This window comes from Clinocottus analis, unplaced genomic scaffold, assembly GCF_023055335.1.
Source record: "Clinocottus analis isolate CAN_PGR_092001 unplaced genomic scaffold, fCliAna1.0.p SCAF_20, whole genome shotgun sequence".
In the NCBI taxonomy this organism is placed as follows: Eukaryota; Metazoa; Chordata; class Actinopteri; order Perciformes; family Cottidae; genus Clinocottus; species Clinocottus analis.
In genome coordinates this window covers 12,176,209-12,190,479 of record NW_027175932.1, presented here as the reverse complement: position 1 = coordinate 12,190,479, position 14,271 = coordinate 12,176,209, and the positions used below count along the sequence as shown (strand labels likewise).

Here is a 14,271-nt window from a genome sequence, read left to right as displayed (position 1 = left end):
TATATATATATATATATATATATATATATATATATATATATATGTATTTCTTTAACTGTGTGTTAACAGAGGTGTTGGTGCTCAGTAAAAAGACATTGGAAGAACTCTGCCAGCGACTGCAGAGCTTGGGCTGAGCGACAGCAGTTAGCTGTGTGTGTACTTCTGTTCGCTGTCAGCCAAACACACTGTCCAACACAATTAGAGTGAGCAACACCCCCCCCCCCCACCCACTCCACCACTGTGGTCAGAGCGATGCACTCAGCTGTGTCATCACTGGTTTCCCCCGCCTGCAGGGGGTCAGTTGAGAGTAGTAAGTGGTTGGCGGACAGTCAGTGGCAGTAATAAACACAGCAGGACCAAAAGGTCTTTTGAGGAAGTGTGAGCCAGCGCAACAACCAGAGGTCCTCCCGCCTGCAGCCATAACGGAGCAACTAAAATGTTATAGTTTACTGCAGCAGAACGCCAGATTAGTAGTGGCACACCCTGTAATGTTTAAAATCCCCCCCCCTTTAAACTTTTGACATCCGTTTTTTTTGCGGTGCATTCAGGCCCTGATGCTTAGTGGGAGAGTAATCTCCTTCATGTAATTAGCATAAATTGCTCTCAAAGCACGGTGTATCAGACACGGATCGAAAGAGTCATCATCACAACGTGCCGCATGCAGTGCACATGATCAGCCCTCCGCTGAGTGATTAAAGAATAAACTGCACTTAATTTCGACAAGCGTCAACAACAGCAGCAGCAGACGACTACAGGGCGGCTGGAACAAGTCATGATGAATTTCTGGACGATAGGATCTATTTCTGCTGTTACATCCTCCCGGGCACTCTTTGTCATCTGACTGAGATTCTGGGATTACTTTTTTGTTTTTGTCCTCACTGCTTGTGTATCCCGTGGTTAAAGGAAAGACGACCTCAGATAAACAGGTGACTGGACAGATGTTTCGCATGGGTCCGGCACCACACACTTCCACAGCATCCCCCACAAAGATTCCTGAGAGTCCCGGTCAAAAGCCTTCCCAAGGTCCACTAAGCACCTGTAGACTGGTCGGGCAAACTCCCAGGACCCTCCAGTGGTCTTGAGGGTAAAGAGCACTGAGCGGGACCAGGACGTAATCTGCATTGCTCAACTTGAATCTGAGGTTTGATAAACGCCCGGAGCCTCCCGGCACTCGAATGTGCATATTGTCTTTGAAAATGTGCATCCGTGGACTAATTAATGTTTCCATGGATGCACAAATCTACACTGTAAAACCTGTAATTCCTCAATATTTCAAGATGTTTCAGGATCCCGAGACGAGCGTTTAGTGGTCACCTTTGCATTCTTGCCAGTACAGAACACAGCATGTGCTCACATGTTGGGCCTCCAGTCATTCCAGGCTCTTCAAATATGACATTAGTATCTTCCCTACACAAGATATCAAGTTTTCAAACAGCGGCAAATAAGCCCTTTTTTCCTTAAAATCACCGGCCATCACACGGCTGAGCTCTCAATCCAGGAGACAAATCCTGACCTGAACCGTATTACCAGTCAGTAGAGGACGCCGGCTTGTCCAAAGACAATGTGTTTTGGTTTTGTGCCATCCATCATTGTCGCCCTGTCAGCTGTTTGGCTGGAAATGTGGTCTTATTTTGATCTAGCAAATGGAAAGCTTCATAAAACGTCTTTGTTCTGCCACTCAAAGCAGCATCTGCAAACAGGAAAGTCTTTCATTGTACCGGAAAATTGTGTTGACAAGGCGTTTAAAAGAGAAGAGGGGTTAGTTAGGCTGTAGAGCACCAGAAACACTACCTGACACTGTTCTCTGTATTTATACATCGTATTATACTATAGTAAATGGTTTTGAATTGTCTAAAGCGCTGTCAAAGAATCCTAAATATGAACCTGTCTTCTCTTTCAAACTCTTTTGGGTAAAAAGGATGAATGATGGTCGTACTAATTGGGAAAAATATAAGAAACATCCAGTTCTGAAAAGTGAAGCCAATGCTGAAGAGCCTTTAACTTCAAGCATCCTTTCAGCAGAGGGCAAGAGAAGTCTGATTGTAGTGAAGTTTATGAGAAACTTGTGAGAAATGTATTACCATAGTAAACATAATTTGTTTATTTTGTGAACTTTGGTCTAGGGTATGCTTTCGGACAGGGCTACTCTGTGATTGACAGGTTGTTTTTTGTGTTTGCAGTTCATAAAACATGTTAATTGTAACCTAAAATGTCTTATTCAGCATTTGGTTGTACTTAGCTTCAACCTCTAGGGTCACATTTGTACCAAAAACCAAGATGGCGACGGCCATATTGTCATTCAAAAGGATGATTTACCAAAAACTCTACCTGACCATAACCAATGTTTAAGTTGGAGTTTAGAAAACATTAGTTTATTAACCGTGCTACAGCCTTCAGCTCACATCACTAACCTGTCACAATGTGTCTTTAAATTCCACGTCTACATTGTTTATCATAAAGTGACCTTTCTGGGAGATGAACGAACGAGGGGAATCTGTTTACATTTTGGATGATGCCATTTGCGTTTCGCTCAGTGGTCAAACAACCCTGACGGATGCAAAAAAGTGCACACAAATCCCACCATACTGAAGACTTTAATGATGGGCAAAAGCATCGGGGGTTGGTGTGTAAACATGACGCGACGTGTTTAGTTTTTAAACAAACACAAGGGGCGGGAAATACAAATGCAGATCCAGACAAAAGCAGACGCAAATCAGCCATGTTAAGAAATGCCAAAGGCCGATTATGTAAGTGTACACATGTGTTGTCTTTGTATTTAGATACTTAGATACTACAAACAATGTTGGGACATCAGACACTCTGCTCTCTCCCGGTGAGGTGCATTGCTACCTGACAGGAGCGTGTTTGGTTCAGAGTATGAAAACTAAATAAAAGTTTTATCAAGAGGATCATTCACATATATGAACAATAACGAGGCATCACCCTGATCAGAGGCAAATGACCAAGCTGTAGATAAAGTCTCCACAATGTCAATAGTCACAGTACTATTCCACATTCAGAGTGAACAGTGAAGGTCGGAACGAGAGAAAAGACTTTTGCCTCCAGCTAATATTACAGCACATATGCACAAAATAATCACAAAACACTGTGTGAGGGGACGTAGAAGAGAGAGAGGGAGCCAGACGGCAGACGTACTCACATAAAGTAATCACATCATGAAATACGCAAGGCCACGATTATTTAACATGGGGTCAAAACAGTGTGTGTATGTGTGTGTGTGTGTGAGGTTTTGTGTTAGTTTGAAAGAAGCTAAAGGAGAAAGCAGTCAGGCAGATCATCACCGCAGCAGCAAAGTACAGCACCTGTAACTTTATCACACAGAAGAACTCGGGTTCAGCCTCTGGAGCTTTAACTCTTAAAGTGCAGCTTGCTGACTTCACTCGTGGTGGCGGAGTCAAACACAACAAAGCACTGCAGCGTGAAACAACACATTACCACATTACAGCAGCAACAAGCATAACAGTTACGGTTATGACACACAACACCGAACGGTGGTCCGTAAAATACACACAAACACGGTTAATAGTACAGCTAACCAAACAAAACAAGGTTACAAACTCATTATGAACTTCTCTTGTGGACAAATCCTCCATATGACAGCGTGAATTAATTCTTCCAAAGTTAAGGGAATTCCTCCCTTCGACGACTTGAATAGGAAGAGAGTTATCCTTCTCTTGCTTTGAGGAATACCTTCAAGACGTGGAGTACGGGCAAGTTATCAGTTTTCTCCTATTGTTTGTCCAGCAAAGTGAAGACTAACACCGAGGGGGTTTTCTTAAAAGGGAACGTTGTTTCACCTCCGTCAGCAACCTGAGTCACATGGACGGCACAGTCACGTTGAGCAATGGTTTATATAGCCGGGTGATGTCATGGCCAATCATCTGAGGCGCCAGTAAACTGGTTTGACCCAAATCTCACATAAAGGTGAGATTTTGACACCGTGTAGTTGCATTACGTTTAGCTGACGCTTTTATCCAAAGCGACTTACATTCTTGCTCTATACAGTGGAGACACAGCAACGGGGAGCAATTATGTGTCCAGTGTCTTGCTCAAGGACACAACGACATGCAGAGCCGGGGCTAGAACCACCCATGTGCTGATTGACAGACCGGCGTGCTAACCACTGAGCCACGGCCGCTAGTTAAACGTAGCCCAGGATTTAGAAATCCCAGGTCGGCCTGTTTCCTTTGTTTTAGCCGCACGGTGAAGTCCCAACAACACGTTCGATCACATTCAAAACAACACGGTGACGAGTAGGTGTGCACGTAGGCCTCGGGCCACATCACAAATTAGCGCCATGTCAGTACAAGCACGTTGGTGAAATTGTTGAAAAAAGCCGCTTCCAGCTTGTCTAGTTCTTGGAATATCATCAGGCAGCGTTTGATGGAAAGACTAATTCACCGCAAGTGTTTTTCCACTGAAAAGCTTTGCGGATATGGAAAGTCTTTCTAAAATGAAAGCGTTCTCTTTAATCGGGTGCTATGTTATGGATTTAAATCTTGATTATCAGGGATAGAAAAGCAATGACACGCATTGGGAAGAGATGTACTTGTCAGGATATCACATTATTAACTTAGTGCTTATGACACAGTAATCGGTGTCATTAGTCGCATGTGTTTGTCCACGTGACTGAATGCAGCTATTTGACCTTCTTCGTCATGTTACTGTAACAGCCATGTTGACTGTTCCGCTCTTTGTGTTTCATGCAATGAACTTTTTGTACAAAATGCGGTCAAGTACAAGTTCAAGTTTATTTGCTCAAGAGGGACAATGTACATTAATGAACACTTAAAATTAAAATGTAAATGCACCCAATTCCCGCCGCAAGGATGATTTCCATTGCCTGTCCCCCTGCCAGAATGTACAGGCTGAGTGTCCTGAAGGAAAAGGTCAGGCAATAAACTACAGTCCATCGCTGACAATACATAACAGCTCGCCAACACATCAACAATGGATAAAAAAAGAGTTGCATGTATGTATATATATATATATACATACATACATACATACATACATACATACATGCACACATACATGCATATATATACATACATATATACAATATATACATATACATACATACATACATACACACACACACATATACACATACACATACATACACATACATACATAGACACACATACCACACATACATCTTAAAGAAACAAGAGACAATAATCACATTGTAGGGAAGACACCTCACGCTGCACACAGATACATTTTACACAAGGGCATCCATCAGTTTTCACATTCATGGTCTCACTCTCTCATGAAGCATCAACAACACTCATCAAAACATCACACATCCAAGACAGGACCAAAACTATACAACTATCGATGTTCACAAGTTTGTCTGGACAACAACCATCTATCTCTTCATGTGCTTTTTAAAAGTGGAAAAGGTTGGGCCCTCCCTAACAGACGATGGTAAGGTGTTCGAGAGGGTGCCGCCTTTGACAGACAGAACCGTCTGACCACAGGTGGGGCGCCTGTGCGCACCACCAAGCACCAGTGGTTTAGCCTGTCATGCTTTTTCTACATGTCTTTTTGGTTTAGATGTAAACAAACAAACCACTGTTGTCCTTTACACTCACTGTGGCAACATGGTGTGTTGTTCAGCATCAAAGCATCGTATGAGGTTGGGTTTTGTTTCCCTCTGGTTTTACTCATTGTTTTAACAACCACGAGGCTCATGGGAGTTCAAGCTGAAAGCTCAATCAAAGAAACCCAACTTGCTCCAAAACTAATCTGAATTTCCTCTTCTGCCCTGATGCTTAAGGCTGTTCGTGGTTTGGTAGAAAACCGTAGACACAAAATATTATGGTGGAATCTGGTTTGTATTTTTCTTCAGAACCAAATATTTTGTGATTTTTTTTTTTTTTAAAAAGAGGAACTTGCAAAGCCACAAGGGCCATATTATTATTAAAAAAAAAAAAAAAAGGGTCAAGACACGCAAGACTAGTGTCTCAGAACAGCTGCAACAGATGTTACAAACAAGAACACAGGCTCTTAAATTCTGTGAAACCCCACAGCAAACATGTTCATATCAAATACCGATGCTTGGTCAGTGGCTCTCCACTTCCTACTGTTTGGAGGTCATGTAATAAAACTACAGTGTTGAGTTATTGAGGTTTCACATGTTGGTGTCAATTGACTTTGATTTCTTTCAACAACTGCTACTTTTTTTTTTATCCTTAAAGCACTTATGAAAAGCAAATTTAAAGTTTAAAAGTCTCTACCCAACAGCAACACCAGGCACAACACTGCTTCCCCACACACAGCTCTGAAGTGTCAGATCTCAGCATCAACCAGCACATGAACGCACCACACTGGCACACTTTTTGTATCAGCTCAAGCCTTCAAGTTTATCGCCTAACATTTGTCAAAGTTACATAAAAGTCTCAAGGCAACATAATACGGTGACAGATTACACCTTACTAATGTCACTATTAATCCAGAGCTTTGACCCTGAGGTATCTCATTATGATCACAGCAATAAAGCCTTTTTGAAATCACACTGTGTGAACATGTAGATTAGTTACCAGTGAAAAACATGTCCTGTATCTACATTATGTTTTGTGGATTAAATATAGTTTTGTCAGAATTGAACAAAAGTATTGATTTAAAAACCCTTTAAATTATCTTAAAAATCGTTGACATTTCGAATATGCATGGTTTACGATGTGTTATTCTGCCGCAATCCTCACTTCTTCATGGGCCATGTTTAGGGTTCAGGCTGTGGCTTCGGGGCTCGGATTAAGGTTAGGATTAGTCTCAATTTAGGGTCAGAGTTTAACCAAAAGAGAAGACAAGTAGGGATTGGGTGTGTGTGTTTTTTTGTGAGTGGCTGGTTTCACCCTCGGGTTGTCTGAACATCTGTCAGCTTGAATATCAAAGGTGGCCACCAACCGGACCCGTCAGTCCACACAGCTGTCACCGATAGGCCTCGCATTCTGCAGGGAGGAAACAAAGATGGCCGCTGTCCGTGTGTTTGAGCTGGCATTACACGACAACGAGTTGCAGACAAACTCTGCGAGACACGCTGGAGCATTACAAGCTGTTAACAACAAGGACTCCATCCCTGTGCATGAATCATGTGTGAAACGAGGAGGAAACACAAGAGCTCTTGAACACAAAGCTCTTTTTTTTCAGCTTTTTTCATGGATGTGATGTAAGAGCAGTGAAAGAAGGTAAAACATGTGGCCACAACAACATCTCCATGTCTCAGCAAATTATACAATGGGCTTTTGTTTAGCAGATTAACAAGAACTGGATAGTGTAAATCTCTGTTTAAACTGACAGATCTTGGGCAGATTTGACTCTGGTTGTAGTTTCATAGCTCTAATCAGGAAACGGTAATCGCCTTACTGGCAAAAGGCTCTAGATCTAAATCTGATATAATCACTTAATATAATCCAATAGCACATTGGATGAGGCTGACTCGTCTACCAAATGTCAAGGAAATATGCACAGCCTTTGTAGAAGGTTTTGGACCATTTACTCTGTACTGTATTGAAGGTCAACTTTAAGAACCTTTTACTTCTTCTCTACTACATTTTACATCGACTCGTGTACCTTCTTATTGGATAACAATTATCTGACAGCTCCAACAACTTGTGGCTTTTCAGGTTAAATTGTTCAATATGGATCCAATACAAACAGGAAGTAGTCGATTTGATTAGTCACCTGACAGACGAAGCTACGAGAATAAAGTGACGATCTCGGCTTGAGATGTAGGTCAACGTGGCCATGAAAGATGCACAGCAACATCCATACATATAATCCACACATAAACATAACCCATCAGTCAACGCCAATTAGTAAGTGAAAGATAGTCCGGGATGGGAATTCATCCCGGTCCAGTCTGTCAGCCATCAGCTGTCTCAGCACCGGGATGCTATCAGGAGGTCACTGAGTCTGAGAGGGAGGGAGGAGATGGAGCGGGGGATGTACCGAGTGAGGGGGTATAAAGATCCCAGACAGTTAATGTGAGGGAGATAAAGAAAATCATTGAGGCAGATTACCAGGTCAAAACGGACAGAGAGCGGCGGGCTGAGCTGTCATATGACTGAAGTGCTGGAAGGCCTCACCTTGAGCCCACATGATCTCTATCTGCTCCGTCTCCAATTGTGGGAAAGACGAGGAGAAGAACTTTTGTTTCTGCGCTAGGATTACAGTTAAGATTTGAACTTGTTGACATCACGGTAAGTGTTTCAGGTGACAGGTTAAAGGAATGAATTCCTCTTAAATGAATGTCGTGTGTGTGTGTTTCTGCTCCTTCACACTGCTCGGTTTCCAATGAGCACAGGAACGCCGTGAAATCCAAATCCTGCCGGCGTGTGTTGCTCTGACTAGTCGTAAGAATGTGCGATGTGTAAACAGTCGGCTAAATGTGTAAACCATCTCGGAGCAGTGAAGCTGTGAAACGTATAGAATTGAGGGGAACAGCTTGATCCACACAGACTCGGTGGGGGAAGTGTGGGGAGGAAATCCAAACTTGTTCTCGAACACAAGCGGAACATCTTTTGTCTCCCTCATCTCTTTGGAATGAAGCGTCACGTTAACGCGCATCACTTCACGCAACGCCTTGCAGACGTCCCTCGTGTTCACTAACCTGCTAGAAAACCCCTCAAGGCGCTTGACCCCTGCCGTCTTCCAAAAACCACATTTGACGCAAATCTATTAGAAAAGTACTTGAGCTCCACTTGACTTTCATTAGGAACCCCTCCAAGGTCTCGAGAAGCAGCAAGGACCTGAGAGAAACAGGTTTGTAGAGCTGCAGAGTGATGCGTGGACCTCAGACACTGTTGGTGCTTTTGAAGGTCCTAATTGTGGAAACAGTGCAAGTGGCAAGATGTTGAAAATTGATTTATTTTGAGTTACTGTCACCCACCAACCTTTTCCTCTTTGTGTTTTTACTTTTAAAAATGTACTTTGAACATCTAATTCATATCTCATGACTGGATGTTTTGGGCTTGTCAAACTAGATCTCGACAAACGCAGCACTAAGGTCACTAGATTATTCAAGTGTCTCATGTGAGTTGGGGGTCTGGATCCAAAATCACATGATCCCTGGGTCACGGGTTCCTGGTGAGCAACTTTCAGCTCAAGACGAGTAATAATTGCTCTTGTTCACTTTGACCATATAGAGGTCTCTTTCTAAATTACTACCAATGTAAGAGACACCATTCTTGTTCAGTGCGTTTTAAGATAGCTAACATTAGCAGCCAGTGGGCAGCTAACAGCTAACGTTAACAGGCATTGCATTGAGTTTCATTCGGATACCATTCAAGCGTTATTCCATAATTATTAGGCAGTAAATTACAGCGTTATTACTGTGAGTTCAAATTAAATTACAGGTTGTTTTTGAAAAGAAAACTGATAAATACAGTCGTACCTAAACACCACATAAAACACATACAAGGTATGGAGAATTGTGATATTTCACTGGCATCGGGATTGATGACTATATTTTTCGGGATCGTAACTGCGAGAGAGTACAAAAGTTCCTCCGCTCAGCCCAGAAGAAGAGTTGACTGACCAGCTTCTTATGAAGTTTAAATAGACTATGGAACATCATTCCACATCAATTCTTACCCTCCCTGATGCTTTCCTTATGTTTACATGTCATTTTATTTGTGCTATGGAGTCAAATTGGTTCAAAAGAGGACCAGCTTCCAACATGAGTGCTCTTCTCCTGACTTTTATTCAGTGGTATGATAAAACTGAATTTGCTGTTTTTGGGAAGATGTTGAATCTGTATTGAGTGTAAATAACAAAATGAATGCGATGACGCAGCATGAGAGGAGGTTAAGAAATGTGAAACATCACATGCCGAGTGAGACGGAGAGATTCAGGGACACTAGATGTCCTGCACAGTCTGAGAAGACCGCTGTGTCTCCTGTAAGAGATGGAGAATCATCGCTCACCAGCGGGTTGAATGGGACCAGGAAAGGTTCATCTATCTAACTCTGTAGCGTTCCTATGAGATGTCTTCCAATGTGCAGCGTTTATCACTTCATGCACATGTCTGTCCGTCTTTCACGTTTTGTTCCTTGTCACTGGCACCAATATTACGCATGCGTCTTCCCCTCACACATTATTTAAGTTTGCCTGTGAATTTAAACCGGCGCCCTGCTTCGTAAACCTTCAGGCTAAGATCGACTTTGTTTACTCGTGTCATCTGGCTTCTTGCCAGACAAGTCCTGCAGCATCAATGATATCAATTTGGGCAGCAAATTAAACCGGTACGGGGAGTAAGAGTGAAGCAGAGAGAGGCGGGGAGTTGGATCCACTCTGAAAGGTTGGAATGCAGAGCCAAAAGGGACAAGAGGAACTCTCCACAGTAACATTCCCATGTGTATTAAACCCCCTCATCTCCTTTATGTTAGTCCCATGAGCCCAGCCTCTGATATGATCACACCCCTCACCTCTGATTTTTCTCTTTTCCCCTGCAGTTAAACACAAAATGTGAGTTGTTAAAGTGAGTCGGCACAGCTGCACAGCCCTCAGAGCTTGAACGTGCACGCAACAGACTACATCTGTATATCTGTATCGAAGGCGTTTCTCAGGCTGCCCGGGAGGCCAGTTAGGACTCAAGTGCCCGTAAAGGGATTCATTTGAATGGAACCGGCCCCTCTCTCGTGTCCTTCCCTGCATCCTAATCTCCTCGTCCTGCTGTGTGCCGGCATGTCAGGAGGGGCTCTGCGTCAAATCCCCTGCTGCAACAGCTGCTCCGGCTGCTCGGACAGCGGCCTTGGCCCACGTGCACACACTCCAACACACACACACACACACACACACATGAGAGGACTCCCACGGCAGCAGGAAGTCATTCACCAAAGGCTCAAGACGCCCATTTATTTGTGCCATTACGCAAAGCTGCAGACCACATGGCATATCAGACACCACGGCTCTGGCAGGACGCTTTGAATGGAACCTCACTCTCACCTGTTCTTACATTCGAGCTATCCACATTGCATTTCTACATCTTTTGAGTTTTCTTTGTCAAAAAGAACTTCTCAAATATCCTCAAAAATGTGCATTTCAGACGTCTTCAATAGACCTAACTGTTACACGTCAGAGCTGAAGAGGCCCATTATGGCAAATCTTTTCTTTTTGGACATTTAGAACAGATTTAACAGTTTCTCGTCTTACTGTTGACTGTAGAGGACATTGGATTTGTACTGTAACTATAAAATGAATGTTGGCAAAATGATATAATGGTTATCTGGAATCCTTTTATTTCAAACATATATATATATATATATATATATATATATATATATATATATATATATATATATATATATATATATATGTGTGTGTGTGTGTGTGTGTGTGTGTGTGTGTGTGGTAAGAATTGGATTGTACAAATGTGATGTGGAAGTGGGTTTGGTTGAAAATTGACATTGTGGATAAATGAAATATAAATCATGACGTGAGTTACGGATATCTGCAACCCAGATGTTGAACCAGCTGTTCACGCAGCAGCACTGCTATCTGTCTGCATGTTACGTTATCAGACAGGCGCGCGCGGCGGTATTTTTGGGTTACTGGGCTATTTGGCTATTTGGCTGTAATCCCATCAACAGCACCCAACAACATTACAATTGTGATATCTGAATGGGGAACGTGACGAACTGATCACACACTCACATTCATGCAGGAAGCAACACTTCAGCTGCATATTTCACATCTTATTTGGCTAAACTGTAAGATGTTTCTCTTAAAGGGGACTAAATATCTACATTTACACCTGGACGCCGGGAGGGAAAGAAGCCTTTAGTGTTGGGAGTCAAAGTGACAGCTCAGCTTTCACTGCGAGCACAGCGAGGCACACGTAGCGCGTCGGTAATCCACGAGATGCAAAGAACCGGAACCACAGACGCTCCCGTGCGCACCGACACGCCGCACAGCCACAGCGCCGAAAAGAGCAACACTTCCGAGTGCATGTGAAAAACAAACAGAGGGAGAGTCTCCAATGTGTTTGTGCCAGACCCAGCCCTTTTGTCTACCTGTGCACAGAGAGAGTGAGAGAGAGAAAGAGTGATAGAGAGAGAGAGTTTGCCTTGAGGAAGCGCACAGGCCTTGTGTCTCACTCATTCTACTGTTTTTTTCTTAACTGCCAAAACTCGCGTTTAGAGGAAGAAACACGTCCCTGAACGCGCCATGCAAACTCCTCTGCTGTACAAAAAGTAAATATTTAATCTGGAGCACTTTCAACCAATTTTGACGCCGCTGCGGGGCCAAATCCTGCTATTTGCCAAAACTTCTGAGAGCTACTCCAGCAGCTCTCCAAAGCGCTCCATCACACGATGTGGTGCACTATAAGTACAACTCGAGTCAGCTGCACATATTGAACACTTTGGGTCAGCCTCTGTCACTCCACTCGTGTCAGATTCCACAAGGACCGCAGAGCTCTTCAGAGGGAAAAGAACGAAACGCTGTGCAAAGAAGCCCATGAAAACACGAGTGCAGCCCTTCCTACCGTAATAAAGGTAACCATAGCATCGGCGGGTTAGTATCCAACACAGTCGACATGAAGGTGATTAGTCTGTAGACAGAATCCTTTGGCGAAAACTTCCCACTTTCTGAGGACTGCCGCCTGTCTCCGCGTCACACTGGTTCTGCGTGGAGAGGATCAGGGTGTGCGTAATGCGCGCTCTCTCTCTCGCTCTCTCTCTCTCTCTCGCTCTCCCTCCCTCCCCTCTCTCTCTCTCTGGACAACATAATCTACAGCTCTCTTTCTGTTACAGGACAGATGGCTCTTGGCACACGCTGCTGCAAAGACCTGCTTGCATTCTGCCACTGTCTGTCAGCGGAGCGAGCCTGCTGACATGAATTAGGGCATCGAATTAGGAGCGTGCATGTGTGTGCGCGTGACCAAAGCAACCTTTAGGTCTTCATGTGGTGCTGCCTGACGTTGGACAGGTTTCTCCAAGACGCAGCGTTTCAAACAGGGTTGTATTCCTTGATCAATAAATACAAAATAAAAAAAAAACTTGAACGAGTTTAAGAAGCAAAATACACTTTGTTCTATACATTAATGTAATCAGGAGCAAACAAACAAAAATAATTATATATATATATATATATATATATATATATATATATATATATATATATATATATATATATATATATATATATATATATATGTGTGTGTGTGTGTATTACAGTGAAGTTGCTGTATAGTACAGACACACACAAAGTCCGCGTGACCTTCTTGAAGAGTGAGAAAGCCTAAATGTCTCAATGTCCGTGTAAACCGGTGCATACAGTAAGATGTATACATGTAGCTTATTTATAGTTTTATTGTAGCAGCTGGAGGCTTAATGCCTTGCTCAAAGGCGCTTTGTCATTTTATTTACCCTCGTCCATGTCCACTGGTCCTACAGGGAGTGTAACGTGTCCTCCAGCAGGTCGCGAGTTCTCATCAGGGGATTTCTAGACCGACACTTATAAGTGTGAAACAGCAACATCCGGGGTTTGATTCTGGCCTTGGGTTGTTGATGACATGTCATACCCCCCCCCTCTCTCTCTCTCTCTCTCTCTCTCTCTCTCTCTCTCTCTCTCTCTCTCTCTCTCTCTCTCTCTCTCTCTCTCTCTCTCTCTCTCTCTCTCTCTCTCTCTCTCCTCGCCCACTTCCAGTCTGTGGCTGCGGCTGAATTGTCTTGTTTGAGTTGATGAAAATAGACTCAGTGTTTCTGCTGGCTGTACATCTGGTCTTCTTCCTCCATGTCTTGTCAATCTCAACAACACATCTGGTAAAGCTATATGTGCTTTTTTTTTTTTTATTGGCCGACACACACAGGCAAGATCTGACCTGACTGATAATTGGACAGGTGGGTGGTGGATGGACTATTAAACTCTAACAGAAGTAGGAGTTGATGCACACCCTGGGGCTGAGCCCTGATCAAAGAGCTGTGGCTGGATTTAGACTTTTTGATGGAGATTATTGTTTGCACAGTTGGAGCCTGCCAAACCTCAAGCATAAAGGCAGATCCTCAGTCTCACAGAAGGTTTAGCCGATCAGAGGCACATTCTCAAAATGTTTGGACACTTGTGTGCTATGGAGCCGAGAGACCTCATAAAGCCGGTTTCACTGGAAACGCCTTTACAGATGTGTTTACAACCGAAAGCGACAGCGTTTTCTAAAGGAACACAATAGTTATCCAACAGATACCCAGTCCATTAACATTTGTATTTGTAACTCTAAACACATAGATTGAAATGTGAGAAAAT

At 43.2% G+C, this 14,271-nt stretch overlaps 1 protein-coding gene across 1 annotated transcript in view; it reads right to left on the bottom strand.

Moving 5' to 3' along the window:
- The window catches only part of ntf3 (neurotrophin 3), a 31,773-nt gene extending 19,172 nt beyond the window's left edge, over positions 1-12,601 (bottom strand). The window contains exon 1 of the mRNA XM_068586775.1: positions 12,515-12,601. Within this exon, the coding sequence (XP_068442876.1) occupies positions 12,515-12,532 (18 nt within the window). The 5' untranslated portion in view covers positions 12,533-12,601. The remainder of the gene's footprint in view (positions 1-12,514) is intronic.
- Positions 12,602-14,271: the final 1,670 nt, after the last annotated feature.